At 39.5% G+C, this 21,190-nt stretch overlaps 1 protein-coding gene across 1 annotated transcript in view; it reads left to right on the top strand.

The window, feature by feature from the left end:
• LOC150084626 (UDP-GalNAc:beta-1,3-N-acetylgalactosaminyltransferase 2-like) overlaps positions 1-21,190 on the top strand; it is a 185,834-nt gene that overhangs the window by 116,398 nt on the left and 48,246 nt on the right. The window contains exon 9 of the mRNA XM_090375365.1: positions 10,226-10,357. Within this exon, the coding sequence (XP_090231491.1) occupies positions 10,226-10,357 (132 nt within the window). The remainder of the gene's footprint in view (positions 1-10,225; positions 10,358-21,190) is intronic.

Here is a 21,190-nt window from a genome sequence, read left to right as displayed (position 1 = left end):
CATATAAAAAACATAAATTAAATTTTCAGAATCTTGTCTTCATTACTATTTACTTATTGCAGTTCTGAAGGGAAAGCAACCAACAGAAAGTGCAAGTGGTGGCAGTGCTAGGAAATAAAACAAAATTTATTTATAAATGAAGATGAAAATGATTAAGGAGTACGAAGCAGGACAAAGTTTGTCATCTATTGCACGGGAATTAGGTCTTGTTGCTTCAACAGTGAATACTATTTTAAAGGATAGTGTGCATATAAAAGAACATGTTAAAGGATCAACGCATTTAAGATAAACAGTGATCATAAAACAGCGTTCATGTATGTGCTATATCAAAGATGGAAAATCAAATTCAGAAGCAAGTGCCCCTGAGTCTAATGGCCATTCAAGCAAAAGCAAGAAGTATTTATGAAGATATTAAGGATAAGTACAGCGAACCCCAAGCCAAGTTCCTGACAAGCGGTGGTTTAATAGGTGTCAAGCATTGCACTGGTTTCCACAATGTTAAAATAAAATTTTTGTAATTTTGTACACTTTTTTTAATTTTCATACTCATGAGATAAAAAAATTTAATAAATAATATTATTTACATATTTGCCGAACAACTCTTTTTTTGCTTCAGTCAAATATCAGCATGCATAATTGCGAGTGCTGCATAAGCATTTAGTGAAATTCTGACATACATAGAGTTCCGTGGAACCCAACCCTCAACCCTTACTCAAGTCGGGGAGTAGCTGTACTAATTTCACATGTCTCTGTGTCACTTGCATGGCCTCTCCTCACCATGGAGAATCTTTCATCAGCAATATCAGCTGGGTTATCTGAGACTTTTCCATACACATTACACAGGGGTTCATTGTGATTTAGTTACATTACCAGGTAGTCCAAACTCGCCAAGTCAGCTTTTCTTCTTTTTCATTTATCCCTTCTAATTTTTAAACAGCTAAAGTTAAAATATTTAAAGGATTAAATTGCTAAAGAAAAGGAAGATGTGAACATAAACTGAATGATACATAAGCAATGGGTACATCACAGAAATTATACAAGGAAATTCTGCAGTCTTGAGGTTACATATATGGTCACTGCTGTGTAAATGTCCTGTGTTTGTATCTCTGTGTGACAAGGTTGTCCACATCAAGAAGACTAAAGTGGGAAAGAGAAATGAGAGTAGGAGTATATTATAGTTGGTCACAAAGTCAATAACTTTGTGACCAACAAGAATGTTGGAGATGCTACGGGAGAAAGCAGTATTTTTGATATAATTATCAGCAGTTATTCACCACATATTAGAACTTTCAAGGAAAGTTTCCCCCAGCCATTAAGCAGTGATCGTAGTGTATTGATGTGAGATTTATTCAAAGAAATAACTATTGGGGTAAAGGGAAAGGATTTTGTTTTTGCAGAGTTGATTAGTGTTCTTAGACGTTTTTAAAACTTTTCAGTGGGGACAACTGCATTGTTCAAGTTAAGACAAAATGGATGTCAGATGAACCGATGCATGAGATGATTATAAATTGTCAGGGAACAGAGACCCCCCCCCCTGCAATATAATCAACTGACTCAAGACTTGTAAGTTGCTAAGAAGTAACGGCTAAGAGTGAAAAGAAATCTTTGCTTCAATTAAGACTTGAAGGAAATGGATAAAATTAATTCACCCATTTGATGTGTATGGCAAAAAAGTGTTAATGATCTGTACAGGTTGCTGATATTTGCATCCACATTCACATGTGAAGAAATTTCTAAAGATGGGGATATTTGAAGTTTGTATAATAGTGACTGGGAGCCACAAGCATTGGGAAAAAAAATATATGATAACAAACAGGAAGCTGGCAAAGAAATTGTTGCTGGTAAAAGTGAACAAGATCTCTCCAATTATATTAAAACAAGCAGCAAAAGAAATAATCAGCCGTTTAACTATAATAATGAGAGCATTCTTGGATTCAGAGGAAAGTCGCTACAAATACAAGATATGCAATTGTCTCTTGTATTCAATAACATGGTGGCCCTGTGTGCTAAGCAATTGTTACTAAGCAATTTATCTGTGCTATGACTGAGCAGTTCTTCTAGAGCCACTACTAATTCTTTTAAGTTTCCACATTTATTAAAACTTTTTATTTCATAGCAGCTCTTCTCTCAAACAGCTTTTGAAGAGAGCAGTAAAAAGTGCTACTACATTTTTGTATATTTTTTCTTGTTAGCTACTTTCCCTTACTGATCTTTACTTGGTTCACACCAGGCTCCTGCCTCCTGACCAAAAACCTTTGCAGAACAGTTGAGCTGTCAAGAGCCAAAAGGAGCAAATATGGAATACAATGAACACAGTGTGTTTTCACTTTAAGAGCTGACAAGCTCTCATCCACAGACAGAAACTGATCATGACTCATACCAACCCTAAAGGTTCAAAATAAGTTCCTCTGCAGTGGACTTTCCTGCATTTCTAATATTCCACTCACTTGCAGACCATCTCCCCTTCTTATCCAGAAATATCATTAAGTATTGCAAGATCTCCTGAGACAGTGAAGAGACTGCAATCAGGAGACCTGCTAGTGGAAACCACAAATTGCAGGCATTTGGAGAAACTCCTACAAATAAATTTTGCTGGAATTCCAGTGAAAGTATCTCCCCATGCAACTATAAACAAGTCTAAGAGTTTTATCTATCTAGCTAGTATCTGTTGAGTGCCATAGAAAAAGAACTTGAGCTTCAGGAACAAAACCTAAATGCAGTCAAACGAATCATGATTAAAAAAGACAATAAATTGCACCTACCAGGAATATCATTCTTACCTTTGATACCCCAAAACCTACCCACATCGGTAAAAGCAGGCCATTTACTTTGCTCGTCCGTATAGCCACTCTCAGACAACATGTGGAGGAAACTTGGTTTGCCCCAACTGTGGGTACTCCAATCACAAACAAAGTGATTGTTTGGCGACAGAAATGACCTATCCTAGCTGCAAAGGCAACCATCTTACATGCTCTAAGACATGTGGCAGATGGAAAACTAAGAAAAAAATTGTAAAATATAAGGTTAAAAACAAGAAACAAGAATACTAATTGCTCCCAGTATATTCAAACATACGCATGCCAATTTGCACAAAAACAACAAACAGTAGCCACCCAAACTGATGTTATAGTTCTCTCATAGCAACAGCCCATGTCCCTAAGCACTCAGACCAGGCAAGTAATACTCCTTTTACAATACCAGTGACATGTCTTCCCCCTTCAGTGGTTGTTACTGCATCACATACGGCCTCCGTAGCCTAGTGGGCAGGAGCGGGAGTGCAGTAGCACACACTCTTTGAGTAGACCGGGGTTCAAGCCCCTGACTGCTGAATATGGTAGATCTGCCACCCCGCACTGGACCAGCGTGGCAGATTATGGTCCCTTTCCCTCAGCATGAAAAGTTGAGGAGGCTTCCATCCTGCAGTGGGTTGATAATGGCTGCACTTTACTTTTTTTTCTTTTTTTTTTTATAGTCCAAGTTCCAATTCAAGAAAAAATATTCAAGACTCATCCAACCAGGAAGATCCGATTCTAGAAATATATGTGGAAGAAGAAGAAGAAGAAGAAGAAGATATGGACACTGGGCAGCCTGTCTTTCCAAAAAAAGACAAACTGAAGTCTGAACACCATGAACTTGCCACACTAAAATGAGCAGTCAGGTGCAGCTTCTAGAGACAGGTAGCATGTTCCAATGAGAAGCTGCTGAGACTTGGGCAAAACTTTTGAACAGGTCTTAGTGGCATCAAATTACTCTCTGGAATTCCAGAAAATTAAGACCATCACAGAACAGCAATCCATCAACTTTTGAACCTCTTTGTTTTTTTACATATAACTAGCCCTTCAATATTCTGAACTTCTACAAACCATTAGAACAACTTGCAACAGTGCCATTGAGCCTGACATAATATATTATGTCATGTTAGAGCAACTTTATGACTAAAATTTGAAGCTGCTGCTGATCTTTTATAATTGAATCTTTAAGGAAAGCATTTATTCCAGTTCTTTGCACCATGCAAAGTTCTGGCCTTTTTGAAACTTGATCGTACCAGTCCTTGTTGCTACAGACCATTTTCTCTCTCTCCAGTTTCCTTGGTAAAATCCTTGAAAAAATGATCCACATTTGACTTGTTTGGATCATTGAAATGCAACATCTCATGAATAGTAATCAGCATGGTGGCTTTTGCTAAAACAGGTTCTCCTTAGATCTCATAATCAAGACCAAGTCTGTAATTTGGAATGCCTTTGTGAAAAACTAACACCTTGTTATGGTCTCCATAGATATAGAGAAGGCATTTGATACTACCTGGCATTATGACATTCTCAGTGACCTTCATGCTCTCGGTCTACAAGGCAAATATTCATTATGAACTTCACCCATAATTCTTCTTTTCAAGTTCAATATCAAAACTACCTTTCTATGACATTCTTGCAGAAAGAAAGAATATCACAAGGGTTTGTACTTGAGTGCAATCCTTTTTGCCCTTAGAATTGATTTCATTACGAAAGAACTCCCAAGTACTGTTGAAGATTACCTTTAAAATAATAATCTCTCTCTCTCTCTCTTGCCATTCTCTGAACATGAGATCTATCAAATGGCAATTTCAGATATTCCTGAAAAAAGTACAAAAGTGAGCAGTGCACAATTGCTGCCATCTTTTACAACAGAAAACTGTTATGATCCACTTTTGCAATCAATGTAAATTGCGTACAATTCCTGAATTTCAGATATAAAACTTTACCGTTCTGATCACCAACAATATCAGATACTTGGGATTAATCATTGATAGACGTTAAAATTCTTCAAGCACATTAAGTTTGTACATACTACCTGTCTCAAAAACGCCGAACATATTAAGAACTTTATCCACCCTGTCTTGGATAACGGGGAACAGATCATACATATTTTATGCTCTTATATAGAGTATTGATTAGATCCTGTTTGGATTGTGGTACTCCAATCTATAATTCTGCCCAAAAGAGTGTACTACAATGGCTCAATCAATGCATTGCAGATTGTACTTTGTGCTTTCAGGACATTTCCAACTCATTGTATGCTGAAGTACACAAGCTCCTTATGTAGCTCCACAGAAAAATACTACTATTTAAGTATGCAGCCAAAATACAAAGTTGCTATCTGCATCCTATTGAGCCATACCTCTTCAATCCACCTCTGCAAAATCTCTGTACAAATAAACCTAGCAACATAAGACAAGCAGGCCTATGCCTTCTTGAACTAATACAAAGTTGAATGTTCCTATTCTCAACAGGCAACAGGTAATGAATTACTCTCAACCACCGTGGACTCCCCTCCTCAACTGACCTGTGATACTTATCTTCATCAATGGGGAGAGAATTTCCTATAAACACTAATGTGCAACAACTCCATGCAAGCCATGTTCAGGAGTATGTTGATTTCTTGCCAATATATACTGATGGCTCCAAATCATATTCAGCCATTGGAGCAGCAGTATTTCCCTCTGCTGTCATTTTGGCTTCCCTTCCACCTAATTATAGCAGCTTCTCATTGGAACTACATGCAATAAAGCTTTAGAAAGCCTGACCCTATCCATTTTTAAAATATATGGCATACACTGACTCTCTCAGCTCAATTACAGCAATGCAGAATTCTTCCTATAAATTCTACCCTGTTTTGAACCAAATCAGGAGCCTGCTATTGCAAAATGGGAGAATGCCATCAATCAGTCACCTTTTGTTGGATCCCAGCACATTTGGGGATAAAGAGGAATGAATAAATAACCCCGGGGGCTCACATCTGGTGAGTATGGGCTTGGCACACCCAGGGTCCCGAGCTGGATATCATCATTCCTCTCTTTCTTGGTGATTCCCTTCTACATTTGACTCTCTCTCTCTCTCTCTCTCTCTCTCTCAGGGTAACTTGGGAACTTTTTTTTTTTTTTTTTTTTTTTTCTCTGGTGCAGCATAAGCTTCAGGCTTCCTTGCATCATTTAGCTATTAATAATAATAATAAGCTGCTAAAAATCTGTCAACTTTAGATTTAACCTCTGTCCCTATTCCAGACTCTGACTGTAATTACATCATACAGCAGCATGCTTTACACAGCAGAAAGAGCTATGGCACACTCAAACCAATAATAAATGTTATAAGTTGAAACAGGACTCAAAGCTTTGGCACTTAGCATTAAGACAGTGCAACAAAATGAAGTGGTACTTGCACAGACAAGAATAGGACATACATATCTGACTCATGTCCATCTACTTACAGCAATGATCCTCCTCAGTGTTCACACTGTTTAGCCCATTTAACAATCAAAGAAATTTTGGTTGACTGCCCTCACTATCAAGAGGACAGAACGTCAGGCCTACTTTCTGTGAATAATCTTCAAGAACTGATGACATTATGGATATTATTGGCAAAGGACTCAAGAGCAGAAAAAGGTTTGTGGTGGTAGAGTCCAGAAGGCAACATATTTGGGTGGGAGTTGGAGAAGGGAAATAGGTAATGAAGGGACAGCACCTCTCTGTTTGAAATCACACACTGGCCAGACCAGCTGCAACCAGTGTCAGCAGGTCCTGTGCCATGCCTCAAAGGAGGGGAGGCAAGATGTCAGCATGGTACTGGGAAGTGGTGGTAACAGGTTGCCCCCCACTTTGGTCTGATTGAGGGTGGGCCTGTAGAACTACACACTTTTTTCTTTTGACATATTTAGAGGCAGACAAGGAAAACAGCACATAACACAACTCGTACTCACACATTTGCCTTCTTACATTTATCATCATACAGAGACAGGATGCAGGTGCTACCAAAATATGAACACCTAACTTAAACAGTCACTTTATTTTTTAATAATAATAATACTCACTAGTATTTACACACATCAATACAACTTAACATGCAGAATGGAGAACTTTTTATTTTTATAATATACAAATTAAGAGTACAATTTAGACAGTGTTGTGCTCATCATTCTCACACAGAAATTTCACTGAGTGAAACTGGTGTGTGAGAATGATGAACATAAGAGAACCCTGAATAGGACTGCACATGCCCTTTTCTTTTTTTTTTTTTTTTTTTTTTTGCAGGTTAAATGGACACATTTCTCTTCCAGTACAGCAAAAAACCCAAGAAATTACTGCAACATAAACTAATAAGGCAGAAACTATAGGTAAAATCAAATATCTATCAACTGAGCATGAAGCTTGAAGAGCCAAGTAAATGGTTGTAAACTATAAACAGACAAAATAATTCTTAAATAATAGTACTATGTCTCTTTTTATGGCTATCTTCTTAAATTAATGAGGCATAATGTATATTGTTATACCCATAAAACTTGTAATTTACCATGCAAGAGTTTTAGTTAATTTTATTTTAGTTGTCTTGGGCACTACTATAATTTTTTTTTTTTTTTTGTATTGCTAATATATTTAATTTTTTTTGCCATTTCTGCTTTCACTTATTTAGGATTTCTGTAGCATTTGTTATGGAGTTCTCCATTCAGTGGCGGATTTCTGCACAGGTGCACGAGGCGCGCGCCTGTGGCCTCTTAAATAGAGGGGGCCTCAAATCTCAGGTCTCAAAAAAAAATAAAATTGTTTCATCTCTAATTTTTACACTCATCATTATTACCGTTACTGAATAAAACTATAATTTAATATGAGAAGTTAGTAAACTCTTATGCAAATATCCCTACGTATTATATGAAATATCTATGCGAACTAAGTGAATCTGAAGTAGAATACGTATTATCATTAATGCTTAGTTGTGCCATTTTTTCATTTAAACATTAGTTAAAATATGTATGAAAGAATTGCACAACCAAAATTATTAAAACTGTAATACCAAATCTAGAGCGCGTGCTATAGTAAAAACGCGCACGTAGAATGCACGCTGTAGTGGTACCCAAAATATTTAGAGGGGGGGTGCCTCAAAATTGAATTGCGCCTGGAGCCTCTCAAGTGCTAAATCCGCCACTGTCTCCATTGAAATGTGATATTTCACATTGTAGTTTATATTTTAGGTATATCTCTTCAGTAGCTTTATTATTTGATTTTAAATTATTCTTGATTCCTGAATAATTATTTTAAATTATTCTAAACTTAATTAAATTTCACATTCTCTACACTTCTGTCCTCTTACTATATATCTTTACAGTTTAACTTTTTTTGTGCTTTTTAAATATATATATATACTTTTACTTTTTAAATATGTATATATATATACTCAGCAATCACTGAATTGCGACTGCCCCATTCATAGTGGACTATGCTGCATAGCTTGCAGCATAAAAAGCTGAACAGCTTCGTACGCTAGAGAAGTGGTAATTTGCATCTGCTCATGCAAGTCAAATTGATAAATTGGCAGTTCTAGGACATAGTAAAGATATCAGTTTCAAAAGGGCATGAATTTTGGGAGCTTGTGCTTTGGTTGCTTATGGCCCACTATGGTTAAGGTGTACAAAGAATGGTGTCAAATGGGTCAACCCACCTCCTGCTGACAGAACTGTAAAGGATTATGCAAGGTGAATGTTCTTGGTTAGTGAAGGGTTCAGTGTGTTGTACATGCCCAATTGCAGGTCACTGTGTGATAGCTGACATTTCAATACAATATGGGGAATGCAAAATCAATATTCCAAATGGTAATGTGCTGCAAACTCAGACATATGGGGTTCCACAGTAGATGACCCAAGAGACACTCTCTCCTAAACTTGATATTGTCGACAACATGCTTGTTGAACACTGAGAACTGGAAATGAGTGTGCTGGTCAGATATGTCCAGATACCTGGTGCAACATGTTGATGGACACCATGTGTGTGATGCAAGCAACATGATTCCATGGACCCATCGTGCATGGTGCCCACTGTCCAGGTGGTTGCATATGGGGTATGTTTTTCTTGCAAGAACTAGAACCCCTAGTGCGTATGGATATATGTTTCACTGGTGAGGTTTACCAGCAGCTCTTAGGAGACCATGTTTTGCATTTTTCCTCAGACAAACGGATCTTCCGAGATGATAATGTGCCATGTCATTGGGCCTGCACCATGCACAAGTGGTTAAAGGAACACAGTGAAGATTAACCATCTTTATTGGTCTCCAAATTTGCTTAACCTCAATCCAATTGGACATTTGTGGGATGTTTTGGAATGGGAAGTGAGGCATATGGACACACAGCCACCATCTATTCTGATGCTGCAGAAAGCCTTGCAAGCAGCATGGCTGTAAATCCCTATGGATGTCTTTCAGACATCTAGTGGAATCAATGCCTAGGCAAATAGTGACTGTTAGCTGTGCGAATGGTAGCCCAATACAGTATTGGGTGGGTGTCACAATTCAGTGTGTGTTCGGGGTACAATGAAAAGTCTTACGAGCACTTCTAGCAGACAATTTTTTATGTTTTTATTCAATAAAAATGTAAAAATAAATTTCTTTTTAGTTCCAACTAGGTGCAAACCCTCATTTTGCTTGCACATGCTGAGAGTCATTGGATGAGAACATTGGGAGTAGATGAATAGAACATCATGAGTGAATATCCTAGTATCATGAGTTTTCTGTAGGGATATTTGAAGTTGGTTGCTTACCAAAACAAATGTTTGCCACTCAAACAATTGAAAAATAGCATCAAAGCAGAATGCAGAAAAATTAGCAAAAAAACACTTGAGAAAATAACTTTTATCTTAGATAAATAAATAGATATGTATAAAAGATTATAAGAATGTAGTTTTAACAACTAACATAAATGCTGCAGGTACTAAGCCATAAATAAATTTTCCTATAGCAGTAGAGTTTTATAGATTATTAAAGTTTTTTTTTATGTGTATTCTTTTTTCCAGGAGAAAATTAAAAGAATTGCTGAATCAATAAGCAATTCCTTTGATTAGGTTTTGACTCGATGCTTATTGTTGCTTAGCCTTATACGGATCATGTGGGATGTAACTGTATTTATAACTACCTTGTGCATTGAAATCATGTATTCTCTTTGAAATAAATTTCATTTATTCATCCATAATTTTGATTTTGCCTCTCCAATTGCAGATACAATTTTGATTTTGCCCCTAATTTCTGAGTTTTTATTATGTTTTTATTAAGCAAGTTTTTATTATGTTTTCATCAAAATATAAAATAAATACAAACTGTGTGTGGGTTGATGACACTAAATTCTGTAAAAATTAAGAATATTAAAAATGTTACAATTGCTTTTCTGAATTTTTAATTAAATATTTCATTAATGCTCTATCCTTATTATTTTTTAGGCTATCAGAAAAATATAAATTCTCATACATGTTAAAGACAGATGATGATAGTCTGATCAATTTATTTAAAATTATAGATGAGCTGCAGTTGAATCCATGGTTTAATAATACTAAAGGATGGTGGTGGAGCAGGTAAAGAATTTAAAATTAAGAAATTTAATTTGAGAATGAGCATTATTTGCCAAATTAATTTACTGAATTTAATTCACAAATGTACCTTATAGAAAAAAATATATATATTATAGAAAGAAATATTATATCCAAGTAATTTTAAATCTTATATATTTTTAGCAGATCAACTTTAAATCATCTCAAAACTATCATTATATTATTTTATAATGTAAACTATATTTTTATAATATAAATACCTTTATTGGTAAAGTGAGATAAAAAAAAAAAAAAAAGTAGTAGGTTTCAGATGAACTTCTATACTTCATTTAATTAGTTATACATTGTTGAAAATGTTTCTGGAGTCCACCAGTGTTGATTTTTTTTTTTTTTTTTTCCGCTCAATTTTTCAATTCATTAAAGGAATAGAAGTTGGGGCCAAATCTGGCACGTAATGCAGAAAATCAGACTGCACACAGAAATTGTTTAATGTCGTGATACACTTCCTGAGCCATATGGCCAAAGATCTTTCCTTTCAATATTAGTTTGGCTGTAATAATAATAATAATAATTGATTGGAAAAGTGAAGCGCATCCTCAAGAGAGACAGTGTTCACAGCAAACACGAGACCAAACAAAATCAGAGAATAGGAGAATACTTGGACCCACTGAAGCAGAACCTCTTCGCACTCATCAAGAGACTATGGCGATACAAAGAGAGCTCCCAGAGGAAAACAAACAACCAAATGTTTGATGAGGACCAAAGAACCTTCTACAGGAGTCTTGGAGAAGACTGATAAGAAGGGAACGAACCACCTGAGTAGAAGATGACTGAGGAGTTCTGGGACAACATATGAAGCAGGGAAGTAAGACATAACAGCCGAGCCCCCTGGATAGAACTAGAATGGAAGAAAACCAAGGACATACAAGAGATGAGAGAGTGGGATATTCGAGAGGAAGAAGTAAAAACAGTTGATCAGGAAGTCTCACAACTGGCGAACCCGAGGAATACATAACGTCCACAACTGCTGGTACAAGAAGCTCACTTGCACACACAAGCAACTGGCCGAGCAGTTCACCTGAATGATAAGGCACCTAGTGGACAATCCTGAAGTTTCTCATTCAAGGAATCATATCTGAAGTCTAAAGACAAAGATAAAAGAAACCCGGCGAAATACAGGCCAATCACCTGTACCTCCAGTGATGTACAAGATCCTGACCAGCTGCATAACTAAGAAGATATCAGACCAGCTGGTATTTTTTTTTTTTTTTTTGGTAGTTGTTGGTGCATCGGCTTCTGTGGCCATATTGCACCTCCCAAGGTTTTTGCAGTACTTTGATCCAAGCCCGAGGCGGGAATCGAACCCGCGACCTTTGGGTTGCCGGGCAGGTACTTTACCCACTCGGCTAGCCCGGTCGGCGGAGAGCCAGCTGAATAGCAGAAAGGATGCAAGGAGCAATTAACCATAGATGCCACAGTTATAGAGCAAGCCTACAAGAAGTGCCACAACCTGTACACAGCCTACATCAGTTACTACAAGGCCTTTGACTCCATGCCCCATAGCTGGCTAATACAGATTCTGGACATCTACAAAGTCAATCCTATAGTGAAAACCTTCCTGGGAGCAATGATGGCAAAATGGAGTACCACAATTAAAGTCGAGAACATCACAACCAGACTAATCCCCATCAGGAGAGGAATCTTTCAGGAATATGCCCTGAGCCCACTTTCTGTCTAGCACTTAACCTGCTATCCACCATACTCAACAGCAGCATGTACGGATATAACCTCGAAGGAGGAAGGAAGGAAGGAAGAACCTGTACACCCTCATCCACCTGATGTACATGGATGACATCAAGCTCTATGCAGCAACCGAGAAGCAACTCCAGCAACTCTAAAGATCACTGAAGAATTCAGCAATGATATCAGGATGGAATTTGGTCTAGACAAATGCAAGGATTGCATCAGGGAAAATTAGTTGGCCCCAAACTACCAGCTGCAGATTGGTAAAGAGATCGAAGCCATAAACAGAGGGAGAGAATTATAAATACCTGGAGATGATGCAGGTTAGGGCACAAGGAAATCAAGGCCTGCCTGACCGAAAAATACCAGCAGAGACTCAGAAGCCTGCTGAAAACAAAGCTGAATGGAGGGAACACAGTCAAAGCCATAAACACGTATATAGCCCTAGTGCTAACATACTTCTTTGGCATCATAGATTGGACTAACGTAGAGCTGGATGATATCAAGAGAAAGACAAGGATGACCAAGAGCCACCATCACCCAGTCAGCCTTGGAGAGACCGACAATAGCTCGGAAAGGAGGAGGAAGGGGCCTGATAGACCTCATCAAGCAACAAAACAGCGATTGCTAATCTAAAGGATTACTTCCAGAAACACACAGCAGCAATCTACCAAGCCATAAGAATGATAGAAAAGCAGTATACCCCACTCAACCTAAGCGATGAGTCCCCTCCCACCCAGATGGCACAATTGAAACTAGAAAGATGGGCAAAGAAGACACTCCAGGGCAAACACTACAGTGATCTCCATCAAGATCACATAGATAAAATTGCCTCCAATGCATGGCTCACGAGTGGGAAACTCTTCCCCGAGATCGAAGGATTCATGCTCGCCATCCAACGCTATGTAATCAACACCAGAGACTATAGAAAATACATCACCAAGGAGCCCAGAGTGTCAGATGGCACATGTCGATGATGCCACCTGGCCTCAGAAACGATCCAACACATCACTGCAGGATGCAAGGCAGTGATGTGTTGACTGAGTAAACTCATAGTAAACCCAGACTGAGTAAACTCATAGGCACAGCCAGATAGCAAGGAAATAGCAGTTCGAAGAAAGTGTACCATACTACAAGTATGAACCCCAGCCAGTACTAGAAACTCCAACCCACAAGCTGTACTGGGACTGCGCCATAATAATGGATAAGACAGTCATACACAACAGACCGACCAGACATAACCCTTGTGGACAAGAAGGAAAAAGCTACCTATCTGATTGGCATAGCGGTGCCCAACACTGGCAACCACAAGAAAACCCATGAGGAAAAAATCGGCAAGTATACGAACCTAAGACAGGAGATCAAAGAGATGTGCCATATTTAAGAAGTAACAACCATCCCGATCATTTTGTCAACCACCAGTATAGTGCCAAAGACCTTAACACCATAGGTGCCAGCAAACACCTATAGTGTTAAGGTCTATAACAAACTCCAGAAAGTCGCAATCCTGAACACCTGTAGAATAGTCAGAGCGATCCTCGACCAACGGTAACACCAGACAACCCCAGGAGCTCACATCTGGTTTGGGCTTGGCACACCTAGGGTCCTGAGCTTGATATCATCTTCTTCTCTTTCTTGGTGATTCCGTCTCTCTCTCTCTCTCTCTCAGGGTAATTCAGAAATTTTTTTTTTTTTTTTTTTTGGCCAGTTGTGTTAATTACAATTCATTATCCATGACTGCTAGCAATGCTCGATTTTGCCTATACAGGGTGTCGCAAAAATATTGGTACAAACATTTAGGGGAGATAGGTAGCATCTAAAGGAATGTTTTTTTTTTTTTTTTTTTTTTTTTTTTGGTAGTTATTGGCGCATCGGCTTCTGTGGCCATAGTGCACCTCCCAAGGTTTTTTTTTTGGCCCCGAGTGCCAAGCGATAGTTCCCAAGCGATCTTTCTAGTGCGATTTTCTAGCGATTTTTCCTAGGGCGAGTACTAGTGCTTTAATAATCCCTCCACCGCTCGCAACGTTACTGCTTCCCTCGCTGAGCAACGTCACTGCTTCACCGCTAGCAACGTTACTGCTAACCCCGCTTGCAACGTTACTGCTATCGCTAGCAACGTACTGCTCTCCTCTTCTGCTGATCGCTTGGTCACTGGTTGGCACCGCTCCTGCCTCCACGTGGCGGGGTCGGTAACCTGGGAGAAGGAATTCCCTCTTCCGGGGCTAAAAGGAGCAGCGATGGATTGCGATGCATATCCATCGCTAGAGCCCGCGGGCTCCAGACCCGTCAACTCTGATTCAGAGCATGACTTGAATCATCCGAAGAGACTACGGACAGAAAAACAAACAGACATGCCAGCATTTCTGATAATGCATTCCCTATCCACACAACCTATTGGCAAGCTATCGCCTTTCCTAATACAGAAATGTTTAGAATCGGTTGTTGGATCTCCCAAAATGGTTAAACGTCTCCAATCCGGAGACCTTCTAATTGAAGCTTCTAAGCCAAATCACTCAGAAAAATTGTTAAAATTAACAACTTTTAACAATATTCCTGTGTTAGTAACAGCCCATAACACTCTGAACACCTCTAAAGGAGTTATCAGTGAATGGGACTTACTAAATGTGTCTGAGGAAGAAATCATTCAAGAGCTTAGCGAACAAAAAGTGACTCATGCACGGAGAATTATGACGAAAAAAGATGGCAACCTATTACCAACCAGGTCCATTATTTTGACATTCAGTACTCCGAATCTCCCATCTTCTGTAAAAGCAGGTTACTTAAACTGCAAGATTCGACCCTACATCCCGAATCCCATTCGCTGCTTTAAGTGCCAGAAGTACGGCCATTCTCAGACGGCATGCCAAGGCGATGCTGTGTGCCCTATTTGCGGCTCCAAGGAGCATTCCCAAGGAGACTGTACAGCTTCCACTCCCACTTGCCCAAACTGTAAAGGAAGCCATCCTGCATTTTCTAAAGCGTGTGACCTTTGGAAAACAGGGAAAAAAATCCAAAAGTATAAAGTGGAGCATAAAGTCACATACCCTGAAGCACGAAAGCAAATAATGCTAACCATGCCTAGCCGATCATATGCATCGGTGACAAAATATAGCCACTCAGCTGCAACCCAAACAGATGTCTCCATCGAACCGAATATTTCCTTTGCCACCTGGGCCAAAACTGCGCTAACTTATAATAAGAAAACTACAGTCAGTGAGACCAGCAACACCCCAATCAGCATCCCAACTGATGCTATCTCAACCTTGCCAGACACAACGAAATCAGCTACTATTGAAAACCAGAAGAAATCGAAACCAAGGACTAGCAACATGGAAATGGAGGTTCAGTCAGAGGATGAAGAGACAGTACTTGAGTTACATGCGAATGATACCATGGATACAGGATGCCCAATATTTCCCAGAAATGAAAAATCGAAACTAAGCAGACAGAAACCTTCCCAGAAAAAACAGTCAGATCAATCTTCCTCCAATAAATCCAGCAAATGAATAAATTCCTTCAATGGAACTGTAGAGGATTACACAGTAATATAGATGACTTGAATGATTTACTAATACAAACTAAAGCAATAGGTGTATGTTTACAGGAAACCTTTTTATCACCACAAGTTTCTCTGAAAATTAAAAATTATTCTATGTTTAGACGAGACAGGGATTCTGACACTCCTGCTCGTGGTGGGGTGGCTATTCTTATCAGAACTAACATACCGTCAAGACATCTCCAACTACAAACCTCTTTAGAAGTTGTAGCGGTTCGGATAGCAATGGGAATATCGTTAACCCTTGCATCCATTTATATCCCACCGAATTATCCTTGCTCCCAGACTGAACTTGACAACCTTATCACACAATTGCCACCTCCAGTCTGTTTACTCGGCGATTTCAAAGGTCACCATCCATTGTGGGGATCTCCCATCATGGATAGGAGAGGCCAATTAATAGAAATGTTCCTGGATAACCATAACCTGACTCTATTAAATTCTGGCTCTCCAACTCACATCCAACTACCTACAGGTAGTACATCAGCCATAGACTTATCAATATGTTCAGCATCTCTTTTTCCAAGCATGGAATGGTCAGTGCTAAATGATCCATTCCACAGTGACCATTTTCCTATCATCAATACAATTCAAACACAGACGGTATCATGTCCTAAAGGCAGTACTTCTTGGAACTTTCATAAAGCAGACTGGGAAAACTATTCAACTTGTGTTTTACTTGACAAACTATATGTACAACAAAATCATATTGATGTTGTAACTGACCACATTACAAGTCATATATTATCTGCAGCAGAAATTTCCATTCCAAAATCCAACCAGAGCAAGCGGGTACACCAAACTCAATGGTGGAATGTAGAATGCTCCAAAGTGAAACGAGAAAAACAACCGTGCCTGGAACCAGTTTCGCAAATTTCCAACTACTGCCAACCTAATTATGTACAAAAAACTCAGAGCCAAAGCAAGACAAATTAGGAAGACAGCAAAACGTGACTCCTGGATTAAATTTGCCTCAGCTATTAACAAAAATACTGACACTAGAATCATTTGGAAAAAAATTCAAGCTCTGAATGGGAAATTTCTACCGCAGCAATCTCCGATAATACAATGCAATGGGCAGGACTTATCCTCTCCTACTGACATTGCAAATGCTTTAGCCGAATCTTTTTATAACATTTCTGCCTGTTCCTCTTATGTGATCTCCTTTCAACGCAGTAAAACTGAATCAGAACGTCATAAGTTTAATTTTGCAACTAGACTTTCACTTCCATATAACCAGCTGTTTACTCTATCTGAACTGAGAGAATCTTTGAACAAATCTCCGAACAGTGCAGCAGGACCAGACGGCATTCACTACAGTATGCTGAAGCATCTGTGTGAAGCCGATCTCGGCACACTATTACTGTTTTATAACCGGATCTTCTCTGAAAATACATATCCTCTGTCATGGCGTCATTCCTATATTTGTGCTATTCCAAAACCAGGCAAAGATCCTTCTCTAGTTGAGAATTACAGACCGATATCGTTGACAAGTTGTCTGGGCAAAATCTTTGAAAGGATGGTACATAAGAGGCTCACCTGGATTCTAGACTCCCAAAATCTCCTTTCTGATCACCAATATGGCTTCCGTAAAAACAGGTCCACCCTAGATGTACTTGTAAAAATTGAATCAAACATTCGTAATGCTTTCGTGAGAAAACAACATCTAGTGATGGTCAACCTGGATATTCATAAAGCATTTGACACCACATGGCGTCATGGTATTATTAAAGATATGCATCAGTTGGGGCTGAGAGGGCATCTCCCTTTAATAATTCAGAACTTTTTAAAATTGCATACATTTCAGGTCCGATATAAAAACATGCTATCAACATCTCACATTCAAGAAGAGGGTGTCCCACAGGGTTCCATATTGAGTCCAACCCTATTTGCAATTAGGATCAACAATATTTTGGAAGAACTTCCAAAAATGATTGAAGTATACATGTATGCTGACGATCTCACTATATCCTGCCAATCGCAAAGCATGAATACTATCGAAAGACAGCTACAAATTGCTTTAACGAAAATTCAATCCTGGACCTTACGAAATGGATATAATCTCGCTGAACAGAAAACCACTACCACTCATTTCTGCAAACTTCGGTCACTTCATCCTGATCCAGAGCTAAAGATAAATAACGTGCCAATTCCTCTTGCTCACAATATCTGTTTCCTTGGTCTGATACTAGACAGGAAACTGAACTTTCAAGCGCATGTGGCCTATCTTCGTACCATCTGCTTGAAGAAATTAAACATCCTCCGGTGTGTGTCATCCATGTCATGGGGTGCTGATCGTCATACCCTCATCCATCTGTATAGAGCTCTCATCAGGTCTCCCTTGGACTATGCCTCTCCAGTATATGATTCAGCGAGGAAAAGTACTTTAGAACGACTAAACACCATCCAGCACTGTGCTTTGAGAGTCGCTCTAGGCGCATTCAGAACTTCCCCGGTTCAGAGCCTGTACATCGAAGCTCATGAACCTCCCTTACATCTTCGCAGAAAATCATTACTTCTGATGTATGCCACAAAAATCCGTAGTCTGCCCTCTCATCCTTGTTGGAGATGTCTCTACAATACTGAATGCGAGTCATTTTATATCAGTAAACTTAATGAAAACCGACCTGCTGCAGTTAGATTTAAGGAACTGGCTCAATCATGGAACATAGATATCAGCAATATATTTCAGGACAAAACACCACCAGATCCACTCTGGGAAAATATCTGTGCAATATATGATGACTACTTTCAACAGTGGGGAAAGAACACGCTGTCTCCTTCCAATATCGCACAGTTACATGCAACTTACACTCTTTCTAATTCAAACGCATGTGAAATCTATACAGATGGATCAAAACTGAGACCCAAGTAGGTGCTGCTGCAATCTTCCCAACATTTAGCACTTCTGTCTCATTGCCAATAGAATGCAGTATCTTCACTGCTGAGCTCTATGCTATAAACTTAGCTCTGGATCACATTATTGAACAACTAATTCCGTCTGCTTTAATATTCACTGACTCACTCAGTGCTGTCTCTGCCATAAATACTAATACCAAATCCTCTCACCCTGTAGTAAAACAGATTCATTCTAAGTTACTTGCCTGTATGGAATTGAACCAAACTGTGACATTCTGCTGGATCCCAGGACATTCTGGAATATCCGGCAATGAAAGAGCAGATCATGCAGCCAAACAACCAGAAACCACTATTTCGCAGACTTTTCAAGTTCCATATACGGATTACAAACACATTATCCGTAAAGCATGTTATAACAGCTGGTCATTAATCTGGAAAGGTTATCCAGGAAATAAACTCTACCAAATAAAACCGGAACCAAAGCTGTGGCCCTCCAGCTTCCAGAAAAGCAGACGAGAAGAAACAATCTTAGGAAGGCTCAGGATTGGGCATACTCATCTCACTCACCTGTATCTGTTAACTAATGAAAGCGCTCCACAATGTCCATCATGTCAAGTACAACTAACCATTCGTCATTTGTTAGTGGACTGTCCTCTCTTTCAAAACATCCGCTTAGACACTTTTAAATCGTTAACTAATATGCAGACATCAATAAATTTAACTCAGATTCTGGGAGATGATCCTAATAAAAAAGAACTGTTTACTTTCCTAAACCGGATAGGGATATATAATAAAATATAGTTATTTCATATTCACCATTAGGAAGACACAATATGGCCCAAGTAGCCTATGTGTTGTTAAACACAACAACAACAACAACAACCAAGGTTTTTTTTTGCAGTACTTTGATCCAAGCCCGAGGCGGGATTCGAACCCGCGACCTTTCGGTTGCCAGGTAGGCACTTTACCCACCCGGTTAGCCAGGTCAGCCTAAAGGAATGTGAATCGCCTAGGAACCCATAACCGGAAACGTCACGGGAAAGTAGTAGCAGAGACACAAGAAGCAGAAATGACAGAAGACGGTAATTAGTAGCAAACATTTATTTGACAGTATTAACAATGGAGTATGAGATGGATGCATTTCATGGTGTTACAACAGATGCTCGAAGGTTCCACCATGAGACGTGATGCATGCGTGACACCGACACAGCATGGATTGGCGGACACAGCCGAACACACCTGGAGTTTCTTTGACAGTAGCAGCAGCAGCACAGACGAGTCTCGCCACAAGATCCATTTCCGTCTCCACAGGCGATTCATACACGATAGATTTGAGGCCCCCCACAGAAAGAAATCAATGCTTGATCAATCAGGTGAGCATGGGGGCCAGGCAACGGTCCACCACGGCCAATCCATCGACGTCCAAAACGCCTGTTCAAATGGTCACGAACACACCTTTCATAATGGGCAGGCAACCCATTACGTTGAAACCAAATGTTGCGTCTCACATTTGCTGCAACATCGTCAAGTAACCCCGGTAGAACTTGTTCAAGAAAGATCCGATATTTAGCAGAGTTCATGTGGGATGGTAACAGGTATGGGCCGACTAAGCAGTCACCGACCATACCTGCCCACACATTGATTGCAAAGCGATGTTGTGGCGTATGGGGTCGCACACCGTGTGGGTTGTCGTGAGCCCACACATGAGCATTGTGCTGATTGAATAACCTTTCCGAGTGAAATAAGTCTCATCCATGAACAAAACATAGGCTGGAAAATTCAAGTCTTGAACACTTTTTTTTTTGGAGAAACTACTGCCCGAAAGCCAGTTACTGCTCCCCCAAGATCATCCTGCACACCTGATCGCCTGTTGGTATTATTATGCAGGATGATCTTGGGGAGCAGTAACTGAACCCTTTGGAGATGAAAGGGGTGTAAGGAATCGTTGTGCCAGACACACTGTACACTGCAACGAGACACTCCTAAGGCAGAGGCAATGGCACATGTGCTGGTAGCAGGATTATTCTGGACAGCATTCAACACACTTTCTTTCATGGCAGGAGTTTGCATCGTACGTGGTCTGCCCGCACTACTCCTGTTACCTCTAACTGACCCATAATCGCACAAATTTTGATGTACACGCGCAAACAAACTGTGGTCCAGTACATGTCTGTCTGGGAAGCTTTCTGCATAAATTCGTTGATCAGCTCGTCCATTGCCCTCTGCTAATCCATATACTAGGTGCATGTCTGCCAGCTCACAGTTCGTATATCGATGCATGCTCTTCGTGCGGTGACTACAGCACCGTCTACTGACTTATGGTGACGTTTCCGGTTATGGGTTCCTATGCCATTCACATTCCTTTAGATGTTACCTACCTCTCCTAAATGTTTGTACCAATATATTTGAGACACCCTGTATATAAACCACCTGTACAGGCCTGACATAGCCAAGTGGTCAGGAACATGAGAATGAAGTAACACGTTCTCCTTCAGTTGACTGGGGTTCAAGCCTATGACTACTAAATACAATTAATATTTGTATTGATGATTTTTTGTGAACTCCACTGACCTGGTGGTCATGCCAGAGTATAACAAGATGATATACATAACAACAACCACCCTATGTACTTGGGTAGCAATACTCGTTATGATGTGGAACCCCCAATCAGGGAGAAATAATATAAGAGTGACAACAAA

This window comes from Mastigoproctus giganteus, chromosome 6 (genome assembly GCF_048544385.1).
Source record: "Mastigoproctus giganteus isolate SK-2022 chromosome 6, ASM4854438v1, whole genome shotgun sequence".
NCBI classification, from domain to species: domain Eukaryota; kingdom Metazoa; phylum Arthropoda; class Arachnida; order Uropygi; family Thelyphonidae; genus Mastigoproctus; species Mastigoproctus giganteus.
The sequence above is the reverse complement of the archived record's forward strand: the minus strand, read 5'-3'. Positions and strand labels throughout refer to the sequence as shown.